Consider the following 20185-nt stretch of genomic DNA (forward strand, 5'->3'; position numbering starts at 1 on the left):
TCTGCAGTCGTTCAGTATTTCGTCAGAGCGGATGTCCACTCTGACTGACTACTGAAGGGCTGCAGCTGATCATTGGCTGCAGCGGTCATGTAACATGACACTTTCAAACAGAGACACGGCACTGACAGAAGGTGGCGCTGGTCCAGGAGGTGAGTATATGTTATTTTTCTTTTGTTTGTTTTATATGGTGCACTTTAGCAGTTAAAAAGGAGTTGTCCAGTAGCGGACAACCCCCTTTTCGCTTCAGGACACCCTCCTTAGTATCTATCTATCTATCTATCTATCTATCTATCTATCTATCTATCTATCTATCTATCTATCTATCTATCTATCTATCTATCCCTGTCTATTATCTATCTATCTATCTATCTATCTATCTATCTATCTATCTATCTATCTATCTCTGCCTGTCTATTATCTATCTATGTCTCTATCTGTCTTTGCTATTCACATCTCTCCACCTCCTGTGTTAATATCTACTTTTTGTGTGTACTTTATTTGAGAACTAATGGACCACCTCTTTCTCAGTTCTGTTTGTTGGGATAGAAAAAACTCTTTGCATTTGACATTACCGCATGTCATACCATTCTCTATCATTATTGAACTGATATGTATCCTACGTGCTAATTTTCTTTCTTCCTACCTAACGCTTTTATTATGTCTGAACAAAATAAAAAGGGAATTTACAAAAAGCCTTTATGTAAAATGCATCTCTGCAAAAACGGCAAAGCTTCGATGAGTCAAAGGAAAGGCAGAGAGAACATAAAAGGTTCATTCACATCTAGTCTGGAAGGGTAACAAAAGAGCAACATTTGTAAAATGGCTGTTTTATCATAGGCATTTATTTCACATTGGATGCAATTTAGTGCAAATAAGTGGAAAATGCAGAGGCCGGCAAGTGGATTAAATCAGGCGAAACAGCAGATGAGCCCATCCTAAAGAAAAAACATATTTCAGTCTGGTTATGCCTTGGAAAGCAGCGTGATGTCCATGAAATAAACATCACAAATTATACAGTTTCCTATTTCGATAGCACCAAGATGAACCTGTAGGGAAGTTTATTACTAGGTCACGAGCGGCATATAAACTCTCATTTGTACATTCCCAATGCTGCCAGAGACAGTGTGGGACATAATGCACATTAGGATGTTTTTCCATTTAGAAAATGTGTCCTAGATTGTCAGTGTGCATGGAAATAATGCATTGTTTTATGATATTGGAATATGTCAAATATTGTTGCATGTACAAAACTATAAAGCATTTACCATGTTCTTCATTGAAGTATTTAAAATCATAAAGAAAAATCACAAAACTTTCATTTACTGAATATATTTTCGGTCATTGATTATACTCGCATAGGGTTGATCGACCTTATTATGGAGTTCATGGTGAAAGACCCTCTATATAAGATACTCCTTTATTAGTCGGATTGAAGAGCAGTTAAAAAGAGAAGCACTCACTCTAGAGCAGGGGTCCCCAACCTGTAGCTCAGGAGCCACATGTGACTCGCGGTCCCAAGAATTTTGGCTCGCGACTGTCTGCCAGTTTGGTGCATTAGGTCCAGGTCTAGCAAACAGGTATGAGGCGCACATCTCAAAGTGGTGAATTTTGTGAGTAACCCTGCACAGAAGAGCAGATCTGGATGCACATTTACTGGTCTTAGGGGTTTAGAGATGTTTTAGGTATGGTACGCTAGAGGATGGTCCTACCTGTTAGAGGAGGTGCTCAAAGCTGGATGTGACAGTGTGTTGGGAGTCCTTGATGGGAGAATACTGAATTGGGGTAATGTGGGAACCTCTGGATCTCCGTGTACTGCTTTGGAGTGATTTCTGTGGAAAAGCTTTGGTTATCATTATACCTGTAATGGGGGCTTTGGTTGACACTACTTTGAAAGAGATGGGAGCTGGATGTGGCTCGCACCCCTCTCTCAGTGCTGAATGTGGCTCGTGACCCTCTGTCTAAGCTGAATATGGCTCTCAAGGTCAGAAAGGTTGGAGACCACTGCTCTAGAGGATGGGTCTTGTGTTGGATTGTGATTGCACAGACATTTTTGTTTGGATATAATGAGTAACACTTCAAGGAGTGGTCCAAGACTAAGGATTAGGTCATCAATATCAGATTGCTGGGGTCCTGAAGTGCATAGTGTATGGAGCCAGGGCATCACAGCTCAGTACATTGAAGCTCAATCCCCAAATATCATGAATCCTCACTAATCTAAAAAGTCCCTCTTCTCCCTTCCACCTGCTCGGTAGCAATTTGTATCTGTACAAATTTATTATTTATTATATTGATGGCTAGATCTTACATGACAAGCACTTTTTTACTTTTTGTGTCCCCCTATTTCATAATAAACTGTCAGCTTACGAGCAGGGCCCTCACTCCTGTTGGTAAGCTTTGATGTATGTGTTGTTGCTCGGTAATGTCTTATCTTCTTGGTACAAATTCCCTCTGAATTGTAAAGTGCTGCAGAATATCTTGGCTCTATAGAGATAAAAATTATTAAGATCTTATTGTTATAATAGAACTAAAATGTTTAAGTAATCTCAGTTTGGTTGAACTACTGAAGGTCGAGATGTTGTGACCACTTCAGGGACAAATACTGTGATACCAAGTTTGATGATTTTGGAGACTGTTTATCTTGTTCTGTTGGTTAACAAAATTGTTTCCTTTTGTCTCCACAGATACTTTTGCAAGCAAAGTAGCAGCTATTCAGGATCAATATGCTGATGCCTCCATAGGTAATGTCACCGGTAGCAACGCTGTGAATGTTTTCCTGGGGATCGGCGTAGCATGGTCTATTGCGGCCATTTACCATACAGCTCACGGAGACGTGTTCAGAGTCCAACCTGGCACGTTGGCTTTCTCCGTCACTCTTTTCACCATTTTTGCATTCATAAACGTTGGTGTCCTGCTCTACAGACGACGGCCTGAAATTGGCGGTGAGCTGGGTGGACCACGGACTGCCAAGCTTCTTACATCGGCCCTCTTTACTCTCCTGTGGCTCTTGTACATTTTCTTCTCATCTATGGAAGCCTACTGCCACATACCGGGCTTCTAAAGAAACACTCCAACATAGTAAATATATAAATATATATAAATATGTGTAGAATGAACCGAGGAAAAAAAAGAGACATTGCCATTTCCACTTACCTGCTGATGGAATGCACCTGTAGAAGCGTTCTTTTAATGGGTAGGAGCAAGAATTTAAGGTTTCTTACCCTGGGGCATCATGTTGAACTTGGCATTGATGCAGGGACATCTTTGCAACTGTACCTAAAACAGTGTACTATAAATGTTTGACTACTTTTATTTTTGAAATGACTAATCTGAATGCTATTTGGGCCTTTTTGTTAAAATGTAAAGATGCCGGAATTACTAGTAACTATTTTTTTGTTGATGTTATTGGGGAGTGAGAGAGGGTGAGAGTCTGGAAAAGAAACTTTACTGATATTCAACTATCCTATGTCAAAAGTTAATTAATTAACCCAAGTGGCAAATGGAGAAGTCGCTTGCCAACAGAATGAGTTGAAAATGTTTATTCTACAATATTACTCAAGGGCATTTGACTTTGCCATGCTTTAGTAGATTCACGTGTGGACAAGAAATGAGTAAATGGAGACAAAAAAGTAGCCTTCTCCTCTCCAACTAACTGTTGCATTGTAACTAGCATGTGTTCACTGTTCTAAGTCACCAAACTACAATGAGTCTTTCCTGTTTGTGCTTTACCTACATTAAAATGACCCTATTAGAAGTCCCATGGTGGTCTAGACAACATGTCTGCTGTCACTTAGACCACATCCACAGCCATCCATGCAAGAGTCTTCTGGGCACCTATCCATCCATAACCATGCTCATGTCTTGGAATGTCCTTGTTCTATGTGTACTGTTGTGCATGAATGAAAAGTATTTGTGTATGCCGTAGCTTAGCGATTATCCCCGTTAACCAATGTTGATTGAATGTGAAAGACATGGATGCGTTCTTGTGATAGTTGTGTTTTTTTTTTCCATTTTTTCGTTACTTGTTTTTCTTTTGTAAGGTTTAGGGGTTGCTTTGTGTATTGGGTAATATAGACAACCTCCGTAAACTCAGCATAATTCTGTACAAAGTACAGTACAGTATGGCAGCATAGAAGTAATGAAGGATGTGAAAGCCTCTGTATTTGCATTGCCCATTGAAGGGTTTATTATGGGTCTGATGCAGATATTTAAATACCAAAAATGTGCCTAGGAAATTAAAGAATTATTTAAGGAAGTATTTATTAGAATTTATATATTTTACAGTAACTAATAGAAGCTATGGATTGCTACTAGTGGGTTATATCTTAGACATATCACCTTTCATTATTATAGCACATTTTCCACAATTATTTTTCTTTTAAAGCAGTGCCATTGCCTTGTAGTAAAAACTGGATTTTTTATAGACTTTCTAAAGGGAATTAGTGGGTCTGTAGTCCTAAATAGCCATCAGCTTTGGTCTCAGTTTTCTTTATAGACATAGGCGGTTTTTCAATATCAGATCTGTTACATCTGATGTAACTGTAATATATCATATATATATATATATATATATATATCATGCAGCTTCCATACAACACAGTTACCTATTTTGAAGACCATCTGCTGTTAATTTGAAAGTGCGGCAAAAGTATGATTTTGTTGCCAAAAGATACATTATCAAATTACTAACATATTATTGATAAGTCTTCTTTGGATATTTTCCAAGGAAAAGTTGCCATCCACATTTATTCTGTTGCAAGAACTCTGTAGGAAAACTCCAAAATCCTTACTGTTCAGCAAACTTAAAATTAGCATGCATTATTATTATCATTATTATTATTAAACCTTGAACTGCTCTTGTGACCACAGATACTCTTTGTACACATAGACCATACCATGCCTACCTGAGTAATATGATGTGCTAGCTAATAACTGTGTCAACCTGGAGCTCTTCATAAAGACTGTTACAGATGAAGCCAATTCTAATGATAGATGATGATTTTTAACAGCTATTGGGACCTATGTTATGCAGATTATCAATATTAAAGGGTTTGGCCACTACTTTTTTATTGATGTCCTACCCTTGGGCTAGGGCATCAGAATCTACAATCCTGAAAAAAGTGTGAGGCAGAGCGCATGTTCACTCTGCCGTCAACATTGCAGTCTATGGCCCCGTCGGTGCATATGTCTTGCCCCTCTTTTGTAAGTCTTGCCCTAAGTAATTGGATGCATTTTCCAGCTATTCACAAATTCTATAAATTGACAGTATCCCTGATGGAGATGCTAACTTGATTGTGGCTTTAAAGTTATGTTCCCTATTTACATTAGATAAGACCAAACTTGCCAAATTTGTGTGAACCCACTGACTATTTAATGTGTATGAGGGTCTCTCAACTCTCCTCCGACAAAAAGAATGATTGGGTATATTGAATTTCAATCACTGATCCTTAAAGGAGTTTTCCCATCTATCTCTGACGCCTCATCCCAGCCCTCAATTCATATATTTGTGTTTTCAATAGCAAGAGAGGGTAGCATGGTGCCAGACATCTCTAGTCTACCAGGATATCTTAAAAGGGTTTTACCATGAACAAAGTTAATTTTAATTAATAGATCTTGCAATAAAACTAAGTTCCACAATTGAATGTGATTAAGAAAATGTTCCTGTGCTGAGATAGTCTTATAAATGTGCCCCTGCTGTGTGCTGTGTAATGGCTGTGTCTGACCGTACAGGGACATGGTCTGATCATAACACAGCTCCTGGGCAGGGGAGGAAGCAAAAGAGAGAGTATGCGAACCGGACAGCCGATTCTTTTTGTAAGGTAAAACATTACACTACCTGTTCTAAGCAATATTTTACCTAAAAAGAAGAATCAGCTGCAATAAAATGCTGTAATATTTGTTTATTTTTTGCACCCCCTTGCCCAGGAGATGTGGGATCATCCCATGTCCCTGTACGGTCAAACACAGCCAGTACACAGTACACAGCAGGGGCACATTTATAAGATTATCTCAGCACAGAAACATTTTTTTAATCATTTCTAATTGTGGAACTTATTATTGTTATTGTAATTATTATTATTCCAAGATCTACTTACTGATTAAAATGAACTTTGTTCATGGGAAAACCCTTTTAAGTTCTATTGAGAGATAAGAAATGCCTGGCACCAGTCAGTCTTGCTATTGAAAACACAAATAAATGCATTAATGTGAATTTTTGGGGTCAGAGATAGTTATAAAAGGTTTATGGGAAGTTTTACCACAGCCTATTATAATTTGAAAATATTGTAAACTCAATGTAGAAGTTTGCGAATTGGTATACAGTAATTGTTCGATGAAGCTTCTGCTTTCTTAATGGGGTTATCTAAATTTTTAAAACTGATGGCTTATCCCTAGGATAGGCCATCAATATTAAATTGAGGATCAGTGACTATCGAATACTCGTCTGAACAGCTGGTTGAAGATTCTTACAGCAGCTTACTTGCTGGTTTGTGCTTTTCACAGCAGTGGTACAAGGTAATGCAGCATTGTCCTATTTATTTCAATGGAACAGCACTACAATATTTTGCATTGCCGCTAAAAAAGTTCGGAAAAGCAAGTATGAACATTCCTGCAAGCTGCTGCAGAGAGCGTGCAGATAATCTGGCTCCCACAGATCTAACACTCAGAGTCCATCATAGGATTAAGCAATTAATTTTTAAAGGCTGGTTAACACCTTTAACTCTTACTGTGAGGCGGCATTCACACGACCGTAGTTTCGGTTTTAGTGTTAGTCTGTGAAAAAACTGACCAATGTTAGTCAATTGGGCTGTTCAAATTAGTATTTTTTTTCCCAAACCGAATCTGCATTTGAAAAAAATTGCAACATGCACTAGTTTCTTCTGTATGTCAGATGAGACTCGCTTATATCAAGTCTATGAGTGGCAAAAAAATTGGATCATCTGTATAGCATCAAATTTTCACATATACATTACAGCTCTTTAACATATGAAAAGGTATTTGGTCTTGTAAATTTTAATAACTGCTAATGTATAGAAATTGATGTCATATGTACAACAATTGAGATGAAAATCGCCCATTTTTTTCTGGTTGAAAACTTACATCTTGTCAAAAATTGAAAGCTAAAAATTGAAATGGAGCTTTATGTGACTACAGTTCATGTTCCATCCTACAAGATTTCTATAACAAATGGTACTGGTGTAAATTTCAATTTCCTTACAAAATATAGAAATCTGTCCATGGCAGCTTTTTACTAAAATTTTTTTAAAACTATATAATAATAAGGTTCAATCTAGCGCCAATACAGTGAATAATAAAAAGTCTTACACAGACCAACCTACAGGTGCTTCTCACTAAAACACCTGACTTCTGGACATCTGTCAAGTCAGCAGTCTTCCCCATGATTGTGAAGCCTACTGAAACAGACTAAGGCTAGTTTCACACGTGTGTTTTTTTGCGCTGTTTTTTCGCGCAAAAAAAGCATGTGTTTTTTTTCCTATTCTTAACATGGGTGCGCATACACATGCGTTTGTACTCATGTGTATGCGCATGCGTTTTTTTGTAGTGTGCACTCGGGTGCACAAAATCCACTCTGTTGCATTTTTTGAGCATCTGACTTGCCCCCAAAAAATGCATGCACATGCAATGCGTTTTTTTTCACCCAACCAACCATTATAGTCTATTTTTTAAAAAACGTGCAAAACCGCAAAAAAACGCACAAAAACACATGATGCGTTTTTTATGTGCGTTTGCACAGCGCACGGTGCGCATCGCAAAAAAAACGCAAGTGTGAAAGTAGCCTTATGGACCTTTTTAAATGCCTAGGAAGCCATTGCGGGTGTTTTATCGCTAATTATTCTAATTTACTGAGATAATGACTTTTGGGTTTTGGCTGTAAGCCATAATCATCAACATTAACAGAAATAAACACGTGAAATAGATCACTCTTTAATGACTCTATATAATATATGAGTTTCACTTTTTGTTTTGGAGAACTGAAATAAATTAACTTTTTGATGATGTTCTAATTTTGTGAGAAGCACCTGTAGGGTCTCACCAACAGCAATCAGTCTGACCAAGTTGAGAGCTGCTTTCATTGTCAAACTTGCTTTAAAAATGTAATGAATTCTGGTTCCAATAAGCAACACTTTTGTACATAAGGTCTAATAAAAGCCTGCTATAAAGATAATGCTATGTCATGCTATCTTTTAGGATAAAACAAGCATCATTTGTAGTTTTGACACTCAATGATTTAAGAAAAAGAAAATGTTATCTCAAATTAGATAAATCACAAAAATCACAAAAAACAAAAAGAATTCAGCAGACAAAATGTAATGGTTGTCAATGGGGTGGAACTACATCATCAAAGCTCTTTCTAGGCAAAAATGTAGAATGTATTTTCTCTTTATAGTGTTACTTACTTGGTAAAGAATTTTGCACAGATTATTTTACACACGTAATTAAGCATATACTCCAATGGAAAGATACCTTTTGACTAAGCAATAGGTACACATGTTGTACACATTTTCAGGAGTATGTTATATTAATTTGAAAATTTATAGTTTAACTTTTCAGTGTGTTATTTTGGCTAAACATTACCTTTAATGACTTAAAAAAATTGATTTGTTTGTATTATTTATTGACTCGGATAAATTTCCAGAAAAGTGAAATCCCAAAATGATGCCCTCTTCCTGGTGCTGACTTCCTTAGCCTAGCCATGATAGACAACTGTTACTTCATAGGTAGATCCCAGATGTTATCGGGACTGGGCTTAAGTGTCACCATGTCCCAATTCTTGCCCTTTGGCTTGTGGGAGAACTGTTTTTTGGCACCATCATCTCAGGGTCTTAAAACAATTGTCTGATCTGCCTCAATTTCAATTACTAAACTGTTAATGGATCTGCCTGGATTGGTCAGCTGTAAAGAGAAAGTCTGATCATGTTTAAGAAATTTCCCAAATTCCCATATTTGAGAACATTATATAAACCAAAATTACAATAACATTTTCAACTTTAATACATTAGCCATAAAGACAATATGCCAGCACCTTTTCTTCTGACATAAAAGTATGTTTATGCCAGCATATATGTAATACAGAAAAATTCCAGATGGCTGATATTCATACAAGTTAAAAGCTTATTGTACTTTGCCAAGGATTTTAAGATCTCAGCTTGGAATTTTGCTCCTTTCCCTTTCTGGTTTCAATAAAATTAAAACAAAAATTGTACAATTAAAGTACAATATTTCTCTTCAAATATATGATGGGTATTTTGTTGTATAACATGAAATATATCACAGGGTAAGAAATATGTAATTTTAAGTGATATTCCTATATACAGTAAATGAAGATATATTGCTACGTTATGCCATCACTCTACAATTGTTGTGGTTCCAACCTCTGGTACCAGCACGATCATGAGAATAAAGGGGACATCTTCATTTACGGTACCCTGACTCTGCAGGAAACCACTTGGATAAAGCCATGTTTAAGTTTGCCATACCACAGATGACTAGGGGGGAACTTTGCTAAGGAAAAGCTCTAATGTAGGTGCAGTGGTTATATCATCACTGAGTCACTTTCATTTTCAGAAAAAGTGGGTGTCCATAGGTCGGATCCTAGCCATTAAAAAAAATAACTACCTTTTTTTAAAGATTTCTGGCAAGGTATAGTTTATGAATTTACTATAAATTGAATCAGTATAAAAATATTTCGGGCCCCGATAAATAAAAACTATTTCACCAGTATTTTGGCATAAATTGCTTTGAAAGGTTGCAAAATTTTGGCGCAACTCTGAGTTGTTACCTCTGCCATTTTCAATCCGGTTTCTTCCAGCTTCGACAAAATGGGCAGAGCTGGGGCAAGGTGAGGTGCAGCAGGGGCGCGACGCCAGAGCTTATCTTATTCATGAGTAGTTTCAGTGTTCCCTACAAAGGTGCGCACGCCACTCACCAGAAGCTCCTAATTCATTAAGGGGTGTGCGCCTATTAAGGAATCGAGAGCGTCTGACCCCACCATGCTCCCTCTTCAAGTCCGGCATGAAAATCGCTGGTCTTGGTGAATCAGGGCCTTGATGTTTTAGATTTTAGCTATTACAATATAAACACCAAATTCAGCATTTTTGTCTGTTGCTTTTTTCCTGTGCTTGTTTTAAGTTCACTTTTGTCCTTGCAAATATTGCAGTCCTATCTTTACAACACTACTCACTGCTAATAATAATGCATGCTTACTTTACCAACAAAAATGACAAAAAAAATGAAAAAAAGAATATAAATAAAAAGTTCCATTTGGTGATTTGGGTAAAAAGTCAAACCATTTTTTGCCTTGCTTAGGTTCTGGAATAAAAAATATATATATTTAAAATTATATCTCAGTACACAGGGTTTCATGTTTTTTGGGTTATACAGATTTAATGAAAGGGATTGAAGTTTTTATTTTTTTCTTTGAAACTTTACAGTGTGTTTTGTGCACCAATGTAAGATTACGCACGTATACTGTGATAATTGTTTGTGGATCACGTTCAAATGACATCATCACAATATAAATGGAAACTCTGAGGTTTATTGATGACATATGTTACTGTACATACAATGTATTATCTATTTTCTTTGTCAATTGGCACTTTTTTTTTTGCTTTCATGCTTATAAAATAAAAACAACAAAAAAAAATGAAATTGTTGTGAGAAAAATTTTTCATCTTAACACTGCCAAAACAATGAAACGTTTTTTTTTTTTGCCTTGGATAAAAAAAGATTCATGATTTATCAAATCAGAAATTCAACCAGATTAGCATCATAATGCATATTTCCACACTTGTTTAATACTACGTATTAGAATTTGGGATAAATTACATGACAGGATGAAAGGGTAGTTACCATAATCTTAAAAAAAATAATAATTATAGAAAACAAAAACTTTTATATGCTAAATAATCAACCATATGAGAGTGAGTAAAATATGTTCAATTCATGATGCAATTCTAGTCATTGTCTATCAATTCTCCATAAACTTTAGTTTTTGCTTCCTAAATGTTTGTCACCATACAACTTTATTATCATTATTAATATCATTGCTATGAAATCACTAAATATTTTATATAGTAGGAAAAGCTATATTACCGACTTATGTGTTCATTTTCTCATGTATGCGAATTATTATCACTTTTGTTATTTTTTTTTTTTAAATCATTCCCAAATAAATTCACTGTACGCAGGAATGAAAGCATCAATTAGTTTCTGTATCGTGAACATATTTGTATGTATGCAAGGTTATAGGTGAAGAGAAGTGAACGTTACACAATATTTGGTTTCCCTAATTTATCCTTTACATGAAAAGATTTAAATAAAAGATAAGGACATGGTCATAAAGTGAACCTGTAGTCCACTTTGTTCCTTATATGGTTTTTAAAGGGATTCTGTCACCAGTTTTCTCTACCTCATCTGAGGGCAGTGTAATGTGGGAAAAGAGATCCTGATTCCAATGATGTATCACTTAGTTTATTGGGTACAGCAGTTGTGACACAGAGTTTTTAGATGTAACATGTAGCATCTAACCCCGCCCACACAACAGCTTTCTCTGTACATTGTCTATTGACAGTAAGCTGCTTATTAAAGGAGGGGGTGTGGCCATAGCAGGGTTCATGTGCCATGTTGTCTAGGCAGTGATAATCTCCTGGTGATTAAACATTCATTGTATGGAAACAGTAGCACACAGCCTAATGTGATACATCACTGAAATCTGTGTCTCAACCTACATTATGCTGTCCTCAGATTACATAGCGAAAAACTGATGACAGATTCCTATTAAAGCCTGAAATAAAAAGGAAAAACAGCCAACAGCACACGAACTGAATGGAATGCACGCTCCAAAGATCCCAGGACCCAATGGGTTAAAAAAGGCAACCAAATAGCAAAAAGGGAGCAGCATCCATTCCGGGTGAAAAATAGCTTTATTTTGCCAATCACAGATACAACGTTTTGACCAAAAAGGTCTTTATCAAGCATAACAAATGGCCATTTGTTATGCTTGATAAAGACCTTTTTGGTCGAAACGTATCTCTGATTGGAAAAATAAAGCTATTTTTCACCCGGAACGGATGCTGCTCCCTTTTCCTTTTAAAACCTGATCATGTTCTTTTTTCATCTCAAGATGTATCTAAGTTCTTATTCTGACATCAGCCATTTTTCTCATACACAAAACCCCAACCAATTTTATCAGACTTTTTTCTACGATTTTCCTCAGTGTTTTGGATCAGATTTTCATTAGTACTTGCACAGTTTGTCAGTGTTTGATTAGTTTTTCTTGTATGAAAAAAAAATTGATGTAGGTATCTCATGCATCTGCTATCAAATAGTCCAGGAATAATGGGCAGCATACGAATAGCATCTGACGTGCCGTTGGATTTTTTTCCGTGGATGCATAGACTTGCATTTTGGACAACTCCTAAAAGTCGCTTGGATTTCTGTGGTTAAACTTATTAAAATATGAGAAATATATATTTTTTTTATCACATCTGCGTTCATAATATTTTTCCATTTCCAGTAAATCTTACATACTTATTTCTAAATGAAAATAACTTTTCTACGACTGGAAACAATTTGCAATTAAGGAATTTAAATGGAGAAAATCAATTACAAGTGGGTAGTAAAGCCTACAATCACTTCCAAAACCGAGGTCTGTGGATAATTTTCCCTGCAGTAATCCTTCTCAAGAAATGTCAAGACTCTTTAACAATAAACAGTATGGTACTTTGGAAATAAAAAACTCTTAATATTCAGGATAGATTGGTATTTCTGGAGCCAAAGAAAGTCAAGTATATTAATTACTTAGATATACATGGAATGAGGAATTATAAACTTTCCGGTCAGTAAAACACTGCAAGTCCAATATCTTTGATAGATGTCCTTTTGATAGCGAGATGTTTGACAAGCGACTTTTATCATTATTTTATTGCAGAGTTTAATAATTCCTACTGATCTTAAATTACAAATATACTAATATGGAACGTACAACAGTATTTTTGGATATATATTACATTGAACTTTTTCTTTGCAAAAATCTGTCTGTAATTCTGGTGACAAATAATGTCAAACGTTTCCCAAGGGACTAAAAAAAGTTGTTTATCTTTGATGCTGCTGTGTCATATATTGCACACCTGTAAAAAATTAATACAAGGTTTCAATCAAAACATTGACTAAAATGAGATATTTTAAATTAAATTATGACTTATTTTTAACCCCTTAACTCCCGGAGCTTTTTTCGATTTGTCGTTTTCGCTCCCCTTTTTTCCAGAGCCATAACTTTTTGATTTTTGCATCAATATGGCCGTGTGAGAGCTCATTTTTTGCGGGACGAGTTTTACTTTTGAACGACACCATTGGTTTTACCATTTCATATACTCGAAAACGGGAAAAAAATTCCAAGTGTGGTGAAATTGCAAAAAAAGTGCAATCCAACAATCGTTTTTGTTTGGATTTTTTACTAGGTTCATTAAATGCTAAAAGTGACCTGCCATTATGATTCTCCAGGTCATTACGAGTTCATAGACACCAACCATGTCTAGGTTCTCTTTTATCTTAAGTGGGGAAAAAAATTCCAAAATTTGCTAAAAAAAAAATTGCGCCATTTTCCAAGACCCGTAACATCTCCATTTTTTGTGATCTTGGGTTGAGTGATGGTTTATTTTTTGCATGCCGAGCTGATGTTTTTAATGATGCCACTCTTTTGCAGATACGTTCTTTTGATCGCCCATTATTGCATTTTAATGCAATGTCAGTGCGACCAATAAAACGTAATTCTGATGTTTTGATTTTTTTTCTCGCTACGCTGTTTAGCGATCGGGTTAATCCTTTTTTTTATTGATCGGGCGATTCTGAATGCGGCGATACCAAATATGTGTAGGTTTGTTTTTCTTTGTTTTATTTTGATTGGGGCGAAAGGGGGTTGATTTAAACTTTTATGTTTTTTTCATTTTTTTAATTTTGAAACACTTTTTTTTTTTAGTTTTGGCATGCCTCAATAGCCTCCATAGGAGGCTAGAAGCATGCCATACTTGATCGTCTCTGCTACATATAGGCGATGCTCAGATCGCCTATATGTAGCAGAAATACAGCATTGCTATGAGCGCCGTCCACAGGGTGGCGCTCATAGAAATCTGCCAGCAACAACCATAGAGGTATCTATGAGACCTCTGGTTGTCACGTCAATGTGTCGCTGACCCACGATCATGTGATGGGGGTCAGCGATGCGCTCATTTCCGGCCATGCGCCGGAAGTACTAGTTAAATGCCCTCTGTCTGCGTTTGACAGCGGGATTTAACTAGTTAATAGGTGTTGGTGGATCGTGATTCCACTCGCGCCTATTGTGGGCACATGTCAGCTGTTTAAAACAGCTGACATGTCGCAGCTTTAAGGTGGGCTCACCGCCGGAGCCCACCTCAAAGCGGGGGATACTTAGTACATCAGCAGTAAGGGGTTAATGTTTACATGTACATAATAGCTAATATTTTTTGTTATAAGGCAGCCTACGGGCACCTGGATTTCTTAGATCCTTTTGAATTTTAGTAGAAAAAATATAATGGTATTTTCATAGTTCTGAACACAAAACCTACAGACAATTGCTAATAAGCAATAAGAAAACAGTGGCTACTATATTTGTTTATGTGGCTATTTGTACTTCCAAAATACCGTACATGGATAATATAGACATAAAAATTACTATTTTTCATCCAAAATAGAAAGACCAAGTTGCTTCATATATATTCCAAGTAGTTATTAAAGTATCTATTAATTTTATAATAATTACTGATTTACATCATTTACACTGATTTTGAGGAAATCACTACTGAATGTATAAAATTAGAAATGTAAGGAACTGTTTACTTAAAGGAGCTTTTCAGAATTATTCCAACATAGACAAATCAAAGGAAATGTTGACAAAGTAAAGAAATAATTATTACTTACCCATTAAATCCATGACTACTCATATGCCACCACTTTCATGGTGCCCATCGGCACCGGCAGAGATGACAAGGTGACGTCTTGACCATTAATCACATAGCGAACACCAATCATTTCAAACCTCAAAACAATTTTATGTTACCTCCTATCAACCTGCATTTACTCAGGTGTGAACAATGTATTTATGCTTTATAGAAGCTCTGCCTCGCCCATGTTTTATGCTGGGGATTAGTATGTTGTAAAGAGAAATTTCTAGCAAATCTTAAACTAGAAGTACACTACAAAAATTTTTAAGATTTGGGGGTATCCTATTTATATTTTCTGAAAGTGAATTTCACATAGAATATGCCCAAAATGCTGGATTGGTAAGGGTGGTCCTAGTGGTCAGGAGATGTGAGGTCACCTAATTAACATGCCACCTGCCCAGGAGCCCACCGATTGCCACAACCAGGCAGACTGAAGAGGTGGAATGCAGGAGCTCATCCTCCTGATAGATGATTTTCTTGATGCTGGAACCTAGACATTTACGGTACACCATAAATGTTTAAGATTGAAAAACCTGCCCACATAGTATTCTATGTAAATTACAAAAATTTTAATGTTATATGGTACAATATGTACTCAATGTTATAGATGGATGATAGACAGATAGATGTGGGAGGGATAGATTGATAGATATGGGACTTTGAGACAATTTTATGTCTTGTACATTTTTACTATATCAATCATTCCACAGGTGGTTCCGTTAGACTTTAGGTTCCATGGAGGGTCTTCAGGAAGCTATGTAATCGTTCCACTACTAACTGCCAATGTAAATGATAAAACTAGTCTCTTTTATTTGACGAAAGCTGAGGTACACTCTCCTTGTGAATCATTAGTGCAGTGTCAAACACTTTTATTAGCTTTTTTAATTCTTTGCCCTTTCTTAAAATTTCAGTCGTGTTCCAGTAGCTTATGCCAGGCTATCAATCAAAGAGACATGGAGATGTAATTAAATGTTGTTACAGGAGTTCTTAGTTAATCCCTTAGGAGGAGATTAAAATGAGTATGGGCTTCAGCGTAGCTTCCATCTGTTATCTCCATGGTGTGCCGATGTGAAGTACACTGCAGAGAATGGCAGTACAAAGAACGCATCATCGTCCCATGCCCAGTCATTTATTGTGGACTATTTAGCCAGGCTTTGGAAAGTTTGGTATGTTACCGCTAGAAATACATGAACTCATACATGCTGTACTACAGATAACACGAGCACTGGATAAATACTTTTTACTGCAAAAAAATATGTTTTCATACTGACCCAATGCATACAATCATATAAATATATATGATTTTGCCAATAGCAAAGATCTTTCAATTTTAAATAAATGGGCCACATTTTCCACTTATGTGGATGAGCGAGGGCAGTAGGTGACCACTAAACAACACTGTAGTCATAAGGCCAACATATACATTAGTCAAATCTTAGCAGTTTAACGTGTATTGGGGCCTCCCAACTTTCCGTTGCCAGATGATTAGGGAAATTAAGATCTGGCATGTCCAATTTTGGACTGTTGATTTTTTCGTTCTCAGTCAGATAAGGAATCGGGAGAGATGGTTGATAGCCGAATCATTGTTTGACCTACAGCTATCTACTGTCTAGGAGGTCCCATACAGATTAATAGTTGTGATGCCCTGGACAATTGTTTCTTAGGTCACCTTATCAAAACTGCTACAGCAAATCCGTACAGTGTCTAAACTGAGATATATTGTTAAGCTGGTTATAGACAGGAGATATTTATCAGCAGACTATTGGTAGATCCAGCTAAATTTGGTCTGTTCTGCTTACAATCTGGTGTCCATGGTAGTCACACACATAGACAGAGTAACAACAGATCTTACTGAAATAAGCTGCCATTTATATACAGATTAAAAGGTCTATGGCAAGCAAGATTTCCAAGATAGAGATTAAAAAATATAAAACATATTAACTCTTATTCTAAAAAAGTATGTGTACTGAGTGTTCATATATCCGGCATCAGGCAGGAAGATATTAGTTTATTTTTAATTTTATCCTAGTCTAGGTTATTTGTGATTCAACCAATAAGTGTTAGACCCTAATGGCAAGTCATTATCTCCAATATCAAGAAGTAGGAATATTTTTGCTTGACTTTTTGGACCTGTGTCAAAGAACCATAACTTTGTGTTAACTTGGGTCCTCTGTAGAATCAGTTAGCTCTCTGGTGGCACACTTTGACCCTGATGTCATATATCTTAAATGTTTTAATGATACCATGCTCAAAAAGAAACACTATGGCATACAATAATACAAATATTCTATGTGTCCATGCATGGCTCTGAAGGTCGATATTCTTGACCTACAAAACAGAAGACGTCTTGATGGTGAAAGTAATATTTTGCAACTTTACATTACGATTTTAGTTTGTAACCTAGCTGAAAAGGTTTTCTTCTGCTATGTATGGAACTAGTAGGGTGTCTTAGGTCATCTGTATAAATTGTATGTATGGCCACCCAATAACATGGCCAAACCTGATAACTGTGCACTGAATATTTTTAAAGGACTTTTGAATGGCTGCTACATTGTGTTGACATATTAATATTTATGAAAATGTCCTACCACAAACTGTTGCTTGCAGTGGTGTAAGTCAACTATGCCAAGTGCATCCCGCCATATTCGACAAACCATCCGTGTATGTGCTCTCTCATCCCCATTCCGCTGCTACATGTAATAAATCACATAATATGTGACCAGAAGACTTCTGTATTCATTTTCAGGGATAAATGCCAATATACAACCTCTTGCTTACTATGGCTACTGTGTATACAATGACTCCCAGGTTAAGATAATTTATTTTGATACATGTATATAGTGTACTATGACATAGACGTATCTTATGTGCTGCAATTTTTGCTTTTTATCTTTATTTATGTATCTGTAAAATAAAACAAAAGCCATAATCTTATCTTTATTATATCAGCAGGAAAGAACTTGGTCCGCGCCTCTATGAACAGTCAAGGCTATGCTTTAAATAACATAAATACAGATCTATGTAGTAATGGGCTTCAGTGTTGATTTCAGTCATCTCCGTTGGCATTATTTTGGCAGCAGTTAAATGCCTTCATTAAAGTGATTTGAGTGGAACACTTGCCATTTAAGCAATCAGTTGATTGTACCCTATGAGCTACAGTTTGCTCAAAGTTATCAGCTATCAAAGATGAAGGCAAAGGGAAATTTATTGATTACATTAAAAGTAGTGTTTTGACATTGCTCTGATCCGACTGAATAATTGGCTTCAGCTAAAATCAACTTGGGACCTAAAATGTGTTTCGTTTTGTTCCAAAGGATAATACACAAAAGTCTGTGAAAAAATAAATACTCATTAATATATTAAATGAACAGTCGGGATAATACATTTGTATAATGTTATAAGGGTAGGGTAAATAAATTATGCAGGAAAAAAGTTAATACTGCATTTGGTAAAAGTTGGAAAGTAAACATTGGGACAAACACCAAAGTAAAATATGGGGCCATGACGGCATTTGTTAAGTCCATACCATCCTCCTAATTCCTACATCTAAAATTGTATTTGTGGAGGAGCAATGGGTTATATCGTCCAGATGTAGACTAGGATTAGGAAAGTTGTTGGAGGATTCTAGAATTCTTCACATCTTAGTGTGGAAAAGGTTGACCCAGAGGGTATGGGCTAAGACCAGAAGGAGGGTGCCAACCTTCTGTGTATATTCCTGGATTTCATGCTTGTAAGTAGCCATGTATGATGGAATCTTAACAAGCTGTATTGAAGATTAGTTTGGCACCCATTTCATGTCTGTTACTTACCTCTCATGTAGTCTGGTGTCTAGGACCTTGTCCCCTCTGCCATTTTACAAACACATTGCTTGGCATTTATGTATGTGGGTTAGTGGAGTGTGCCAGGCAATGGCAGATGAGTCTAGTCTGTACACAGCACTTAATACAGCACAAAAGGAGAGGATTATATACACTGAACTACCGAGTGTGAGAGAAGTAGAGAGGATAGCATAGTACCTACAATGTGCATTCTTATCCACTAACATACAGCACATCTTTTATATCTTTTTTGGCTAACGCCCTACTTTAAAGAGAAACAGTTCAGATTTATGTGGTCCTCCCCAACCACAAGCAGGGACCGGCTCCCTATTTACCAACAGCAATAATTCACTATGAAATGGTGCAGCTTTTCCGAGAAAGCATAACTGGCAGTGGCAAGAAGAGTCAAAAGAGTAGCTCTCTATTCTCAGGCAAGGGCCTGGCAATCAAGCCAAAGTGTCCGGGAAGATGACAGTGAGATCAACCCCATTGACTGCTCTTCCGGTCCCCACCTTACTGTAATACTTTGTTTCCTCTAACATTTGGCTGCCCGTTTAGACTGCTCATGGTTCGGGCAGCATGTGTTTCTTACCAGGTTCCCTTTAATATTCTGTACTCTACGGTTCTAAGCAGAGCTTCCCACTTTACCTTTGGATTTCTCAACATACAGATATGGCAGAACTGATTTGTCTCTGATTTTGTGCATAACCCTGAATGGTTAATCGTAAAATTCTTCTTAACTTGAGTTGTGTCAAATGATAAACTGAGTTCTGCTAAATCCATGTATGTTATTGTCTGCCAAAAGCGTATTGCTTTCTGTTTTTATCAACACTAAGCTGACTTGTGATGAAACAACTGTTCTGCTGGCTTCTTCATGGATATGTCTACTTTGAGGCCTCCATCTTTGTCAGCGATCACCCACCCAACCAACTCCGCCACTCTAAACAATGGATGTAATAGCAAATTTACAATTTTTTTATGCTTTGCAAAGAGGTTTTGGTCAGTGATGTTTACAGGACGCCTGATAAAACTCTAAATGTAATGGTATCTGCTTGTTGAAATGGTATGTATGTCGTTTTTTTCCAGACGTGTGTGAATAAAGCTTCCTCGAGCTGTTCTATATACAAAATGTACTGCCAAAAACACTCTGCTCAATGTACTCTACATGTTTGAACTAGACAAATGGAGTGAAATGTATTTGATGTTAAAAAAAAAAAATTCTTTTTAACGTAAAAAGATAAAGGTTGTTGCTCCAGCCTACTACAATGGGTTCTAACTTTTACGGAAACCAGCAAGTGTGGGTGAATGCTTTTGCATGATATGGATTTTGTACATATAAAGAATGTATTATCAATGGATTTCTTTTGCGTTGACTCGGAATTTGGAAGTTAT

The 20185-nt window shown here is 36.6% G+C and overlaps 1 protein-coding gene across 2 annotated transcripts in view; it reads left to right on the top strand.

Annotated features, from left to right (window-relative positions):
- The window catches only part of SLC8A1 (solute carrier family 8 member A1), a 509050-nt gene extending 498385 nt beyond the window's left edge, over positions 1-10665 (top strand). For both annotated transcript variants that reach the window (XM_073557503.1, XM_073557502.1), the window contains exon 8: positions 2682-10665. In XM_073557503.1, coding sequence (XP_073413604.1) covers positions 2682-3058 — 377 coding nt within the window. In that variant the 3' untranslated portion in view covers positions 3059-10665. The remainder of the gene's footprint in view (positions 1-2681) is intronic.
- The last annotated feature ends 9520 nt before the right edge of the window (positions 10666-20185 follow it).

Source organism: Dendrobates tinctorius, unplaced genomic scaffold (assembly GCF_039654945.1).
Source record: "Dendrobates tinctorius isolate UK_male_01 unplaced genomic scaffold, ASM3965494v1 ptg000250l, whole genome shotgun sequence".
NCBI lineage: Eukaryota > Metazoa > Chordata > Amphibia > Anura > Dendrobatidae > Dendrobates > Dendrobates tinctorius.